Genomic DNA, 15,162 nt, shown 5'->3' with positions numbered 1-15,162 from the left:
GTGTTAGATCAAGGCTATCCACGTACATTAAAAAAGGCTTCCAAGTATCATAAAAGGTTGCAAGGGACACTTTAAGAGAATATCTCATCTTCTCCAGTTTAAGGCAACCTAAGATCTCCTGTACCCATTTGTTATGTGTTGGGGGAGAGGCATGTTTCCACTTAAGGAGGATAGCGCGTCTTGCATGGAGTGATGAAAAGGCAACGGCACGTCTCACTGTTGAGGGAATGTTGGGGTTTTGAAGCAGGCCGAAAAGAGCTGTCAGTGGATCAGGAATAATGGGGGTGTGAAAGCATTCACTAAGAGTTTTAAAAATAGCTGCCCAAAAATTTGTGAGCCGGGGACAGGTCCAAAACATATGTAGGTGATTGGCAGGAGCTTGGTGGCACCTGTTACACTCATCCTTTTTATCAGAAAATATTTTGGCAAGCGTGGCGTTGGTGTAGTGTGCCCTGAAAAGAACCTTACATTGCAACAGACCATGTCTTGCACATAAATGTCACTTTTAACTATGTAGCCACTCAGGAAGGACAGTCATGAAGTGTTTAAAAAAGAAGAAGACTGAAATGGTTCAAACCACCAAAGAAGAAAAAAAAAATTTGCAAGTTCCAAATACTATGTTTAGTTCTGGAAAACCTTTCTTTAAAATCTTTGATTGTAATTGTCACTCTACAGCTCAAAATCGGTACCATCTTCTTTTTATTCAGATTAAGATGTAGATTTTTTTTTATTCAGTATTTGTCCAAACTCAGCTCTTGACAAGATTGAAACAGAGAAAAACAAGGCAAATAAAACGTGATGAATAAATGAGCCTCCTGACCTGATTTTTAAAGGCAGCTTCAGAGCTTCAAGACTTTGACTGTAAAGGTCTTGGGGTGCATTATGGCTTAGTGACCAGGGGTCATGAATAACCTTGAGGATCTTCAAAATCATAAAATCAATTATAAAATATCCTTGGAGCCAGTGAAGAAAGTTGAAAACGGACATAATGTGGTCAGTTTAAAAGTCTGATAGGTATGATACACAAAATCTGGTGCTGATCTGAAGATTCCTGGTTGAGGTAGGTGAAGGAGTGTTGCAATGATCAAGGCGAGAGGAGATAAAGACATGGAAGATGGTTTCTGTGTCTTTAATTGTTTCAATAGATTAAGCGGGGGTTTAATTTTCTTTGATTGAAACAGTTGTGTGAAGATAAACCAAATGCCTTGATTCTTTGCTTCACACTCAATGTATTACAACAGGGGCCCAGCAGAGGGCAGGATCTGTTCTGTTATGTGTTGTCAGCCAATCACAGTTTGGTTTAAAACTGCAGAAAATTTCATGAAACCGCTTCATACATTCTGATATGGTCATTTAAATAATCCATACACAAAGGCCATTCATTAAGAGCACAAATACTGCAATAAAATCTACCCAGCTCTTAAGTCAAACATCTCCCAAAGATAACAAGAAGAGGATCCATTTCTCATTTCAGCTTTTCTTCTGGTCACACGTGAGGTTTACAGCGCTGGTCCCAAAAGAATGAGCCCCGATATCTGGGAGCAATACAATTTTATAACAATCATTGCTACGCCTATTCAGAGATTGAGTTAAACTAAACACCCAAAAGTAATTGGCCAAAAAACATGATTGACACCATTGTCTCAACCCACAGCTGGTGCCAGTTTTCAGAGCGGTGTGCTATCAAAGTGTGTGACTGTTGAATCAGAGCATGGAGCTAGGAGACTGGGTGAAAGTTTACAGAGGGTCAAAGAGACCTTAGACACAAGCTAGAGACAGAAGGTAACCTTTTTTCTGCCAAATAAACATACATCAACCCCGAACTTAGCATGTGACTAGATAAAAATGCTAACGTGTCAATAATTAGAAAAATGTATAACAGTACACTGGTGAATACACAACTGGTATCATTACAGTCACTTCACTGAACTTAAACAAGAATTCTATATTGGCGATACTTTGTGAGACAGCAAGCTTAGCTTTCAAGAAAAAAAGGAAAACCACAGGAAAGCTGCAACAAAGAGACCCTCACAGGTTTTGGCCTATAGTGAGTTCACATCAATCCCATCAGTACGTAAACCTGATTCAAAAGTAATCTGAAAAAAAAAATTGCTTCACCTCAATTCTATCTTTGACAGCAGTAGAAATAAACCACCCATTTGTCACCAAGTGATGACATCAAGTTGTCTATGACCTCACTGCATGTGCTGCACTGTAAAGTAGCAGGTAGAGAATTGTTGTGATTATTGTTTTCTCTGTTCAGGACATGAGTGTACATTAAAAGCTTAGGAAAAAAAAAACGTCATGCATGAGCTGTTGTGTGTCAGCTTGACATTCAGTTCCTTCTATTGTTAAAAGCACGCCCTCTCCTGCTTAGTGTCTGCAGTCTCAGAGATCTAATATGAGCTGAGAAAATCACAGGTTGAGCTTTTTACCAAACTCAACTCAAACAGCATGATCTAAGATGGTTATCACTAATAAGAAGACAAGTACCTTTGGTCAAAGTGACTGGAATTTGAGAACTAAAGGAACTCTAAATTTTCAGAATGTAATTTGGCTGCACTTTAATTTTTTTTACATCCAACAGTTACATTATTACAATCAACTGAAAAAGTCCCAGTTTTAACAGCTGTGGGGAAAAAAAACCCACTTATAATAGAAAGTATAAAATTTTAGCCACAAGATGGCAGCAAAGGATAAACATTGGCTTGCTTACTGTGATTTTAGGTGAGAGGTTACTGTGGGAGGACACGTTCAAAGAAAATCTTTTTTTTTTTTTTCTTTTTTTACAAATACAGGTCACTTGTGGGGTACTGACACTTGAGACCTAATTCACTACACTCAGGAATTCAAGAGAGTTGTAGCGTGACCTCTCAAGTTTTTTTTTTTCTAGTCTTAGTAGTCGATATAAAGAAAGAAAGCATGTCCAAAGCTGATAAGAATGAAAATGTTAGACAATTTATTTTTAAACATGAAAACAGAATTTTGTTCTTGTTCATGTTCAAACTGCTTTTAAAAGTTTGGTCTGTATATCTGAGCAAGTCATACTAGTTACAATAAATTAGGAATCACCGGTTATCTAATTGTAGTCATTTGTAATTTCTAATTCAGACCTTAAATATCTCCAACATATCTATTAGTTAAATTTGCCCCAAAATAAAATAATATCTCAGCCAAGGTCCAACTACTGTCTGCAAAATGTTCAGAATTGGTCAAAAAACTTAAAGAGAAAAAAAGGTTTCTTGACCCTTAGCTATACTTTCCCCTGAGCAATGAGGTCAATAATCAAGTCAACAAACCTGTACCCTAATAAAGGCAAACACAAAGGTGTGTAGATGGGAGAAATTCTAGATATGGTTCTTAATATTGGTGAAGAGCTGTTGCAGTCTGTTGGACTGTAGGTGCAAAAAGAATACACCACCACCTATAATCAATATTCAGCTGGTCTAAAGTTCAAAGGCTGAGTAGTACTGGCCCTGGGTCAGACTTTATCATTCATTCATCAGTAAACAATTAGTCAAGTCCACAGGGGCACTCTGGCTGTGCTAAAACTTCACTTCAGCTAATGAACTCAGTGGAATTTGAGTCTGACAGCGATTTTTGATTTAGGAACATGCATAAGTGGATTAAAGGATTAGAACTTCAAGAGCACTTCTAATGAAGTGTGGGGGGTTTCGTGGTCTGAGGCATTATATTTTTTTTTTCAGAAGCTAGAACATAAGGTAGGCAGGTAAAGATCTTGAGTAGCAGTTGCTTTTTGTGACAGCCCGCTATTTTGTTTATGTTTTTTTTTTCCCCACAGAAAAAAACTATAGTGACAGTTGGATACCCTAAACCACCAAGAGAATCGTGGTAAAAGGAAGAGACCCCCAACTTCTTGGTTTTATCATCCCAAATCTTTGCTGTCCATGATTTATAAGAAATCACGTCATATCTCTCTTTTCATTTAATCCTCTTTAAATATAGTCATAAAGTCGAGTTTATCATTAATTTTTTGTTTACTTATTCATTAAAGATTAACTTAATTATAGGCCAGCGTGTCTTTAATCTATGTGACATTGAGTTGTTAGCCCCGCCCACTGTGGTGACTAGCCAATCGAAATTGACGCCGATCTCCCGGTCCACCCTCTCCGGGTGTTTCTGATGACCGTTAGGAAGTTTTTCTGTGCTTCACCGATCAAGGAGGGAGTTGTGATTTTCTTGACGGTCATTTCTAAATAAAACCGGATTTTTTTATTACGCAAGGATGACAGACACGGCCTCCCTCGAGGACACTCTTTCCGAGGAGGAGAAGGAGTTTCAGAGGGTTGTCGCTCTAATCGGAGGTAAAGAGAAGATTTATTTGGTGGGTGACGCGTGTGAAAGCAAGGAGGTAGACGGGGATGGCGGGGGACCATTGCAGGAGTTCATCCGGGACATGTTTCCTGGCAGCTTGGCCAGCAGCAACGGACATCCTGCGTCCTTCCTTTCAAGTATCCACGTCGGCAGTGCAGGTGCAGGTGCAATGTGCAGCGAGACAGAGACTGTAGAAAGTAACGATATACCTTTGACAGCAAGGACTAAAGATTTGGATCTGAAAGCCAGTCCAGTGGAGAACGAAAAGAAAGAACAACCGAAGCGCAATGACAGCGCCCACAAAACAGCAGTGAGGAGGCTGAACATCTACAGCAAAAAACGAACCATAGACTCTCCTGTCATCGTATTCATCTTCAGACAAACATTTCTCTGCAAAAGTTCAAACGAACTGTGCGTAAAGGAGATTCTAAAGGACGTCAAAGCACGTACGAAACGTGCCAGGAACGCTCGACCAGCTCTGGTTGGATTAATAAGCACCAGACAGGAGAGCGCACAGGCGCATCAGTGTGCGCAAATCCTGGAGCGTCTGTTCCGCTCTGTGTTCAAAAAACATTTACCTGAGACGGTGTGGGTTGGTTGTTACATCCCGAATACAGAAGCTACAGCAAACGTCATCAAGAAAAACGTCTGCAAAGTTATACAATCATCTCAAACAGCAGGTGTAACATGCATCTTCATTATATAGTTCATTCATGTTATGAGCACATATTACCTGGTTCCGGTAACTAATGAGGGGTGATGTAAGCATGTTTGTTTTGCTGTTTGCCCACATTCGTCTAGCACACACTCAGAAGGGCAGATCTTTGTTGAGGTGAAGTTTGGACTTCTGTGAGTTTAACCAGGACACCATGCAAACATGATGATGGTCTGATTATTTGATTGCCAAATGGAAGAACCACATAACTTTAGACAGTTATTGTACAAAGTAATCTACTTTATGTTAAAAGAAAATGTAGTGATGTCTTTTGAAATTGTAGAATGTTCAACATAACTTGATAGGACCAAATAATCCTCAAGTAATGTATGTAAGTTTAAAATCACCAAACAGTATGGCTGGTGTGGATCAGAGAATTCACCATCTAAGCAACAGTATGCATTCCTGCAGGGATATTTGGTGAAGACTACTATTATGTTTTGAATACCTCTATGTAGGTCAATCGATGTTTCTTTCTCATTCATTACATTTTTTTCGCCCACCCTGCTTCCCATGCATGAGTGTCAAGGCTGGGAAACAAAGGGAGCATTCATGAAACAATCCTTTAGATAAGCTGCCAAATTGTTAAAGGCCTATTATTGCCTTTCAGATAATACCAGGGATAGAGGGAAGCCGTTTTTCTGGCCATTCCAATGTTTGTCCAGGCCTCAGAGAGGAGAAGCTGAAATCCAGCCCAACAGCTCTTCTACCTGCAGTCGAAGAGGTAGCAGTGTCGCCCCATAGTTGAGTTTGACTGAGGCAGAGATGCCTTTTATTCTGTCACAGGGCCAAAAGATTGGGGGTAAAATTACTCCTCGTAGGCTCTTCTTTGAATCGGATTCCATGCATAGTTTGCGGTTTATTCAAATGTGTGGTAGACAGCTTGTGTGTAACTCACACTTTACATATGAAGCAGAGCATCACAAAGTCCTGCCAAGTTGTGTCATATCATTTTAAATCCCATAACACACATTTATGTTTTCTGTTATTTCCTCTTGCAGGTGAAACTGGAAGTGTAGAAGAATGCATCCCTCTGAAAACCACTTCCTTGCCCTCTGGCTCTCAAGCAAAAGGAGAATCAGCTGAACAAAGCAGCTGATGTTATGACCCTGTGACTTTTTTCTGCAAGCAAATCACTGCTGACAGAACTGTGATAACTGTGAAGAGACAAGCCTCATTGTACTACAAAGCCTTATTCAGTTTTACAAGTTTTCCTTGTAGTGCTCTCCATTTCTCAAGCTGAGCAAACGTGACTTGTGTCCTGAAGAGAGATGTATTCCATCATCCATCTGTTGTTATCTTTCTGCTTTAAATCTCTTTTGATCAGTTGGCCATCAAAAGTAAATCATACATTTCACCAGTTTCTTCTCCTTCTTTTTCCCTTTCTTTTCTAAATAGGTCTTAATATTTCTGTCATTTTTATCATAGTGGAACTCAGTATTTGAGCAATATGAAATCTACTAATGTAATCTTTAACATAAAGCATAATCCAATAGATGGCTTGATTAGCAGGCCCTTGGACTCAAGTCATAGCATCATCTGATGTAACAAGATCCTGAAGTGGGGTCCTGTTTGACAATAAGGGACACAACAGCTTTTTCTCCCCCAGAACTCTCCACTAGGATTATCCAGCTTTGCTTACATGATATGAACTTCATTTTTTTGTGCTTAATTTTTACAATTGTGTGCCTTCAAAAAGTGCTGTTGGTGTACTGTTTGTATAAGAAATTATAACTTTTCACATCAAATGTATTTATGTAGACTAAAACCTGCACAGACACTATATGAATTTAATAAAAAGAAATAACAAGACTGTGGCAGAGTGAAATTTTATTATAAAAGGGTGATGGAGTAAAATGTTTGTTTTCAGACTCACTTGAGAGTACATATATATATATATATATATATATATATATATATATATATATATATATATATATATATATATATATATATATATATATATATATATATATATATATATATATATATATATATAAAACAAAGCAGGTGTTACGAGATGGACAAAAAAACCGACTCACGACGGACTACCTTCAGAATAGCCTGTCCACAATTAAGATGGGCTCAATAGTACAGCTCAACATTACAAGATTGTCTTATTAAAAAATTAAAGAAAATATTTCTAACAGTTAGTTTTTGCAATTTAAATATCTTAAAAACTACATAAATAATGCTCCTGCGGTGTGTGTGTGTTTTTTAATCAGGCTTTAAGGAGGGCAGCCATGAGAGTGATCCTTTACAGTGGACCTAGCGGTGTTTGACAAAAAGGGGCTAGCAACGGTTGAGTTTGATACCTGTGTTGTGCTTTTTCGTTACTATAAGACTATTATTCTCCCAATATTCTTTGAAAACACCTGGATTTCCACCTTTGTACCTCTTTCTTGGGGCTTAGGAGGGTAAACAAAGCCAATCATGATTACATCCGCCGGTAAGTAAAAGTGTGTTTATTGTGCTAGCTGTAACTTTAGCTATCTGCCATTGATTTAGCTGAGTCACACAGCTAACGAAGCAGTTGTCAGTTCACCGTCAACTGCTCATTTCTGTATTAGAATATATCACTCGCAGATAAAAAACGTAGTACCATGTGTCTTTTGTATAAAAAAGCAAAGTTGATCCACTCGTTGTGTTATTTTTTGGTTAAATGTACAATTGAAGCTAAGTGTTGATCCAGTTGTAAACGACTCATTATTCTAGCAAATGCCCGGTATTCTTGCGTATTAGCTGTGATCTATTAGAGATTTAGATTAGAGAGCTTAAGTTTGTCTTTACTGAAACAAATGAATGGCTGTCAGTATTAGAAGGCTACTGTACTTTTCAACTACAGTTAAAACATGATAGCTTCCACTTCTTGTCCCAGAAGATTGGTAGCTATTAGCCCAAGTGTGCTACATGTGTAACACACAGCAACAGTCATAACCATGATCAGCACTGCTGTTGTACATACTGCTTGAGTTGTATTATAAACTGTTGGCGTAAAGAGTGTCCTTTTGCATCATAGAGAGTATGAACCACTAAATTTATTTTTCTCTGTCTTTACCTGAAGCTGGAATTATTTCACTCCTTGATGAGGAGGAGCCACAGCTCAAGGTAAGAAGCCCCTACAGAAGAGTGGACCACTGCTCGAAAATGCCAAACTCCGATGTAGAGACAATAATATTTAAAAAACATCATGGTATTCTTCATTTTGGTATGAGCGTCATTTTGTTTAATGGTAATGAAGCATAACTCGTGAGACACGCTGTCTTGTTTCCATTTCATGCCCACATGATGTCAGAATAAAACCAGCATGGTGTATGTGTTTCACCAAACAGTGTCGTTAACTTTTTGATAGTCACTTGAAGTAAATGTAAAATTCTCATGCCAATGTACACCTTATACATAACTAATTGCTAGGTGGTCAAGGTTATGGAAACCGTGGATATAGGAAGTATTCACAAAACGTCTTTTTCACTTGCAGGAGTTTGCTCTTCACAAGCTAGACTCCATCGTGAATGACTTCTGGGCTGAAATTTCAGGATCAGTGGATAAAATGTAAGTCCTGTTGATGATCTGTGTACAAATACTACATAATGTAGAAATAAGTTAAGCATCTACATGTGTGCATCAAGAAAAATGCATTAAACCTGAAACATGAAATACCAGGTGTTAGACAAAATCACCTGCACTTTAATGCTGACCCATTTAGTTCTATTGAAATGTGACTTTTATTGTCTTGAATCCATATGTTGTCAATATTCAGTGAGGTCCTGTATGAAGATGAGACCTTTAGGAGCAGAGCTTTTGCTGCCCTGGTGGCCTCAAAGGTTTTCTACCACTTGGGAGCCTTTGAAGAATCTCTGAACTACGCTCTTGGTGCTGGAGAACTCTTCAATGTCACGGATGAGTCAGAATATGTGGAGACCATCATTGGTGAGTCACCAAATGTAAATTCTACATGCTAACCTTCTAGAGCTTTCTGGTGGAGGCAAGAAAAAATAAATAAATTTGAAATGCATTACTGAAATTGGGTGTGATGATTTAAAACCCCTCTGATCATGTGTTTTTTGTTTGTTTTGCTAGCCAAATGCATTGATCACTACACCAAGCTGCGTGTGGAGAATGCTGAACTGCCAGAGGATGAGGAGAAGAAAAGCATTGACCCTCGCCTTGAGGGCATTGTAAACAAGATGTTCCTGCGATGCCTAGATGACCACAAGTACAAGCAAGCTATCGGCATCGCCCTGGAGACAAGGAGGCTTGATATGTTTGAAAAGACCATCCTTGAATCAGTAAGCAACTTTCACTGATACCTGGGCTTTGGGTATCGACTAACACCAATCTTATACCAGGAGTAAATAATAACCTGCATGCCCGACTGTGGGGTAAGACTGGTAATTTTTTGGGTAAAAGGCAAAAATGGGTAGATGAAATTACTGAAGCCAGTATTTATTTATGTTTACCAGCTAAAGAAAGCTTCAGCATGTAGAAGTTAATATTCATTGTAAGCTTTTATATACTGTACACTGGTAATGCAGCAAAAAACAAAGAAAGTGCATCAGAGGTAACATTTCAAATCAAGTAACTGATACCCGATACCTGGATTGGTATCCTGGATGCATCCCTGCTCTTGATAACATCTATTTTTTGACAGTGCGTGATTGGTAACTTTGTATTGAGCACTCCAGATTTCTGTTGCTGCTTTTCAGGACTCTTCTTTCCTTGCTGTGGAATAATATTTTACATTTACCATATCTTGCAGAATGATGTGAGTGGCCTCCTTGCCTACAGCCTCAAGGTCTGCATGTCCCTGATGCAGAACAAGAAGTTCCGTAACGAAGTGCTGCGGGTGCTGGTTAAGCTCTATATGAACTTGGAAAAACCTGATTTCATCAACGTGTGTCAGGTAACAATCACATCCTTGAATCTGCTCCATAACAAAGGTGGCAAAACTCAGAGTACATGACACCATTTGAAGTAGAGGGTGCAATAATGATTATTTTCTTTTTTTTCAGTTTTGTATATTCCTCACATTGTAAAAACTACCAAATATTTTGGTATCTCTTGATTTTCATTAATACTTGTGTGTGTACAGTTAGGTTAAAATAAAGATAATTGAAAAATTAAAATTTTCAAAAGTTTCTAAATCTTCCTAATTCCTTCTCTTCGCTTCTCTAGTGCCTGATATTCCTAGATGACCCGCAGGCTGTGAGTGACATACTGGAGAAGCTGGTGAAGGAGGACAACCTGCTGATGGCCTATCAGATCTGCTTTGACCTTTATGAGAGTGCCAGCCAACAGTTCCTGTCTTCAGTCATCCAGAACCTGAGGACTGTGGGGACTCCCATCCCTTCAGTCCCAGGCTCAACCAACACAGGCACTGTGCCCACACCAGAAAAAGATGGGTAAGCATGTGGAGGGTACAGGAACAAGGGACGTTAAAGATCAACTTATCTCTTATGTTGGGAAGGAAATTTGAATTCCTACTAACCAACCAGTTGAAAGATCAAAAAAAATTAGAAAACTTTTTTTATGACTTGGGTAAACATGAGATCACAGTCAACTGGTGAACAATCTCAATGGGGTGCTGAGAGCAGTCAACACTGGCAGTCCTGGCATCACCAGCCTTCACTCTTCCCTACAGACTGATGTCCACATGCTTGTAATGCATCACTCCAGATAAATTAACAATGCACAGTTTTCATACAACTTAATCTCAGTATTTTGGTCAAATGCTAGGCTGTGCCATGGGTGGTATTTATTCATGCAGTCAACTTGCAGGTCACTAACAAGTGTCACACTGGTTCCTCTCCTGAAATATCATGTGATGCTGACAGATTTTCAGCAACTTTTCAAATTGTGTTGATGAACATTTTTGGATAATATCTGAAGCCAGGGGTCATGTTGGGGAACTGGAGTTAATAGTTATAGCTGTGCATTAGCTTAATTGAGTCTTTTACTTACCTTGTGCTGACATGGACTGACAAAAGTTTTTATTGTTACAGTGATGCAATGGAGACTGATGAAAAGGCTGGCAGCTCCCCTGCTGGAAAGTCTGCAGAAACTGTAAGTTCCTTGAATTGTATTAGTATTGTGAAAAATAAACTTTGTTTGGTTTTCAACTTAGCCAATCCTTCTGTTTGTCACAACAGAAAGATGAGCCCAAAGATCAGAATGCAAAGATGATTAAAATCCTCAGTGGGGAGATGGCCATTGAGCTACATTTGCAATTCCTCATCAGAAACAACAACACAGATTTAATGATCCTCAAAAACACAAAGGTAATTCTGCTAGCAACATGAATTTTTTGTCAACATTTGTGAAGGAAACAGTTTGAAGCAGATTTTGTATAATCTCTGTATTTTCTGTGACATCTTCTTCCTTTGCTTCAATATAAACATGTTTGTTCTTTTAATAACTCAGGATGCGGTCCGAAATTCGGTGTGCCACACAGCCACAGTAATAGCAAACTCCTTCATGCATACAGGAACTACAAGTGACCAGTTCCTCAGGTAATTAATTAAGAATAAAATCATAATAATGAATGTACTGTTTAAAATTTTGCATAATGTGATTCAAACACACTTTGACACTGACACCAAAGTTTCTCCTTTTTCTTTTTCTTGAAGAGAAAACTTGGAATGGCTTGCAAGAGCAACCAACTGGGCAAAGTTCACAGCCACAGCCAGTCTGGGTGTCATCCACAAGGTAAATACATCCCTATAACATAATGATTAGATAATGAAAATCCAAAATTTTAATATTTCACTGTAGCTTAAGTTTTAAACATGCAATGTTTTTTTTACAGGGCCACGAGAAGGAAGCACTGCAGTTAATGGCAACCTATTTGCCTAAAGACACCTCTCCAGGCTCAGCCTATCAGGAGGGAGGAGGCTTGTACGCTCTGGGACTCATTCATGCCAACCATGGAGGAGACATCATCGACTACCTGCTGAGCCAGCTTAAAAACGCAAGCAATGATGTGAGTCGATCTCTCCAAGTTAAAAGTTGGTTCATTGTCATTCTAGAGAATTAATGCTGTAGAAATTAACCTCCTGATCAAACTCAGTTATGATAAAATAATTTATTTTCCAAATATCAGAGGAGTGCAGTCAAGAAAAGCCTCAATCTGATGTGTGTAGCTGAGATCAGACGCTGCTTTAAGTCACTTTGCCAGTTTATTTACTTGGTCATAATTTCTCATTGCCTGTTTTCTCATGTGTTTTCACAGATTGTTCGTCATGGTGGTGCCCTTGGCCTTGGTTTGGCTGCTCTGGGCACAGCTAGGCAGGATGTTTATGACCTCCTGAAATCAAACCTGTACCAGGATGATGCAGTTACTGGTGTGTAGCCTTCATACAAAATGTTTCCTTTTTGTGAGGCGGCCAACAAATCCATCAAATGTAGTGTGATTTTTGTAATTAAAAAGTAAATTATTTGGCCAAACAAATACAGAAGCAACATTTTTGGAGCTGTGTTGGGCTTATTATTCTTATTTCTTTAACATATACCTGTATTTAGTACTCAGTGTTTTGTACTTCATATGAATAAGCACAGCTGAATTGTGGAGAAAGAAAAAACCCAGACTGACAGTATTATTTAATATCTCAGGTGAAGCTGCCGGCCTGGCCCTCGGACTCGTCATGCTGGGCTCCAAGTCAGCACAGGCCATCGAGGACATGGTAGGCTACGCTCAGGAGACACAGCATGAGAAGATCTTGCGTGGTCTGGCTGTGGGAATTGCTCTGGTCATGTATGGGCGCATGGAGGAGGCTGATGCCCTCATTGAAAGCCTCTGCAGAGACAAGGTAAGCCTGAAAAGCCAGTTGAAAGCACATCATGCACACAGTTAACGCCAGGCTCAACAGTGAGGTTTGCAGTCCTTTATACACTGCAGTGGTGCAACCTTTATAGATTTGAATTGTACGGAAATGGAAGCGAGTGAAATGATAAAAAGTCAGGAGTGTTAACTTGAAGTTTGAATGTTTGATTTGCTGCATATAAAATTAATTGCTTTATCTTGAAATGAGGAATTTTTCTATACAAGCTATATGAAGGAAGTGACTCTATCGTGTTTTTCATAGTTGTTTATTCAGGCTCAGAGTCTCAAAGCTCTGCTTTGTTTCATTGTCTATGTCAGGATCCAATCCTGCGGCGCTCCGGTATGTATACAGTGGGCATGGCCTACTGCGGCTCCGGGAACAACAAAGCCATCCGACGTCTGCTACATGTCGCTGTGAGTGTTTCCTGTTTGGCTCTCTTCACAATACAGTATTTCACTGTTGGTAAGACAGGTTTATCATGCAGGCAATAGAGCAGAAACCTGCAGACAGGGATGATGTACAGGTGTTCTTTCTAATTTGGAATAAAGCTGCACCAGATCTGAATCCATTTTACTCCCAATCTACCCGATACCACTTCCTATAATTGCTACAAGAATTTAGCGAGGGAATTACTATAAACTGAATAATAGAAAAAATAGCAGTGACTTAATCAGTATGAACTTAATCATAAACATTGCTGTGATTGAAGTAAATGGAATTTACAAACATGGCGTCTAAAACAAACAGATGTGACTGAATTTTTGTCCTCTAGGTGGCACCTCAGTCAAGCTAATGTGATTTCATGTTGTAAGAGTGTGGTATGTGATTGTATTCGTACTGCGAGTCATAGAGGATCATGCTCAGGTGAATTGCAGTCTGGGTGCAGGTTGTTAATTACTTTTCTGACCTTGTCCAGGTGAGTGATGTGAATGATGACGTCAGGAGGGCTGCTGTAGAGTCCATTGGCTTCATCTTGTTCAGGTAAGAGCCAGTATTTATTATTTCACTATAAACCCTATTTTTGTTTTTCCTTACATGCAACAGAAGCCTTTTTTCTGTTTTTCCTTCAAGTATCTTAGGGTGATAAAAGTTATATTTTCCTCTAAGATAAAAAAAAAAAAAAGTTTTTGACAGTCACAAATTAAACAGATGTTGTGGTATGATGTATTTATAAGGGCCTTCTAGGTTATTGATGTCACACTGTTATAGCATGCCTTACTTACCAGCCACTTTTGAAAAGGACGAGTGAAAACGGCATCTTTCCTGAAAATGATCATAACTGCCCCATTGACGTGTGCTGCTTTTACTGTAATTCACTTAAGTAATCATAGTTTCTTTCTCTTCTCTCACTGCCTTGAATTGCTATAATTTCAGCTCTGTGTCTCTGATGAGATTGGGTTAAAACATAGCAGTGATTGACTAATTGAAATGCATTCTTATCTTAAACAAAAAGAGACTTGTAAGCTGGAGATGATGAACAAATTGTTTTCATCTCCATCACCTTTCCTTGGAAAATAATTGGCCTTTACGCCTTCACACTGGTGTTTTTGACAATCAGACCCCCATAAGCAGACTCCCTAGACCAGTGCACTAGTATCATGTTGTCAAATTTAAGCCAAAAAAGGCAATGTGATATTTTGCAGAATCAGTTGGCTGTTAGATAAACTTGGTGTAAATCTTCTCTGTTTAGAAAGACTTCTGAACCATAACAATTCAGTCGTCCGTCTCCCCTCCAACTTCCCTCCCTAATGACTCAGTAACTCCCTCCACGACTCTACATGCACGCTTGCAGACAATGAGAGCAGCTTTGAGTTCAAACGTCTCTAGTCTCTGTTATTCTTCCAAGATCAACAGTTTCTGTTCGTGAACAAAAGACAGGGAGACGGGGTCAGTCTAGACAACAATAAAACGCTGACACAGTCCAAATCCACATACCAAGATTATTGAGCCCTATCCAAATCTCATTTATCCTGCCTCGCTTGTAAGACCCCGTCTTTTCTTTTTTTCAAATGGGTTTCATTTAATTTTATTTTTGTTCAAAGCTGCCAGTGGGAACAAAAAAATCAAAGAAAGCAGAAAGAGTTGAGACAACACTGCAAGTTTTCTTCCCGTTTAGCAACACAGAAAACATTTTTATTGAGCACATTTAGATTACCATATAATCTGAAATTTTCCTTTCTTATATACAATCTTTTAATCCAAAACTTTAAACATGTTAAAACATCAAGCTGCAGAACATATACAAGAGTGCTTCCAAAGGTCCAGCATACACAAGTTGTGTCTCAAGGGTGC

The 15,162-nt window shown here is 38.9% G+C and overlaps 2 protein-coding genes across 4 annotated transcripts in view; both read left to right on the top strand.

The window, feature by feature from the left end:
• Nucleotides 1-6,845, top strand: part of LOC141789076 (uncharacterized) — a 121,560-nt gene extending 114,715 nt beyond the window's left edge. Inside the window, exons 1-3 of one of the 3 annotated variants that reach the window (XM_074668366.1) lie at nucleotides 4,145-5,015; nucleotides 5,661-5,774; nucleotides 6,052-6,845. In XM_074668366.1, the coding sequence (XP_074524467.1) occupies nucleotides 4,247-5,015; nucleotides 5,661-5,774; nucleotides 6,052-6,149 (981 nt within the window). In that variant the 5' untranslated portion in view covers nucleotides 4,145-4,246 and the 3' untranslated portion in view covers nucleotides 6,150-6,845. Of the gene's footprint in view, nucleotides 1-4,144; nucleotides 5,016-5,660; nucleotides 5,775-6,051 lie in introns of those variants that run through there. The other 2 variants (XM_074668367.1, XR_012598180.1) reach the window with 2 other exon arrangements.
• Nucleotides 6,846-7,278: 433 nt separating this feature from the next.
• The window catches only part of psmd1 (proteasome 26S subunit, non-ATPase 1), a 28,135-nt gene continuing 20,251 nt past the window's right edge, over nucleotides 7,279-15,162 (top strand). Inside the window, exons 1-16 of the mRNA XM_074668794.1 lie at nucleotides 7,279-7,499; nucleotides 8,115-8,158; nucleotides 8,529-8,602; nucleotides 8,811-8,980; nucleotides 9,131-9,339; nucleotides 9,810-9,953; nucleotides 10,226-10,452; nucleotides 11,053-11,113; nucleotides 11,200-11,328; nucleotides 11,471-11,559; nucleotides 11,677-11,755; nucleotides 11,856-12,029; nucleotides 12,279-12,390; nucleotides 12,659-12,855; nucleotides 13,188-13,283; nucleotides 13,787-13,851. Of these exons, the coding sequence (XP_074524895.1) occupies nucleotides 7,484-7,499; nucleotides 8,115-8,158; nucleotides 8,529-8,602; nucleotides 8,811-8,980; nucleotides 9,131-9,339; nucleotides 9,810-9,953; nucleotides 10,226-10,452; nucleotides 11,053-11,113; nucleotides 11,200-11,328; nucleotides 11,471-11,559; nucleotides 11,677-11,755; nucleotides 11,856-12,029; nucleotides 12,279-12,390; nucleotides 12,659-12,855; nucleotides 13,188-13,283; nucleotides 13,787-13,851 (1,886 nt within the window). The 5' untranslated portion in view covers nucleotides 7,279-7,483. The remainder of the gene's footprint in view (nucleotides 7,500-8,114; nucleotides 8,159-8,528; nucleotides 8,603-8,810; nucleotides 8,981-9,130; nucleotides 9,340-9,809; nucleotides 9,954-10,225; nucleotides 10,453-11,052; nucleotides 11,114-11,199; nucleotides 11,329-11,470; nucleotides 11,560-11,676; nucleotides 11,756-11,855; nucleotides 12,030-12,278; nucleotides 12,391-12,658; nucleotides 12,856-13,187; nucleotides 13,284-13,786; nucleotides 13,852-15,162) is intronic.

This window comes from Halichoeres trimaculatus, unplaced genomic scaffold (genome assembly GCF_033239565.1).
Source record: "Halichoeres trimaculatus isolate MK-OKI-2021-1 unplaced genomic scaffold, fHalTri1.1 fHalTri1_scaffold_4, whole genome shotgun sequence".
In the NCBI taxonomy this organism is placed as follows: domain Eukaryota; kingdom Metazoa; phylum Chordata; class Actinopteri; order Labriformes; family Labridae; genus Halichoeres; species Halichoeres trimaculatus.
This window is presented reverse-complemented; position numbering and strand designations above follow the sequence as displayed.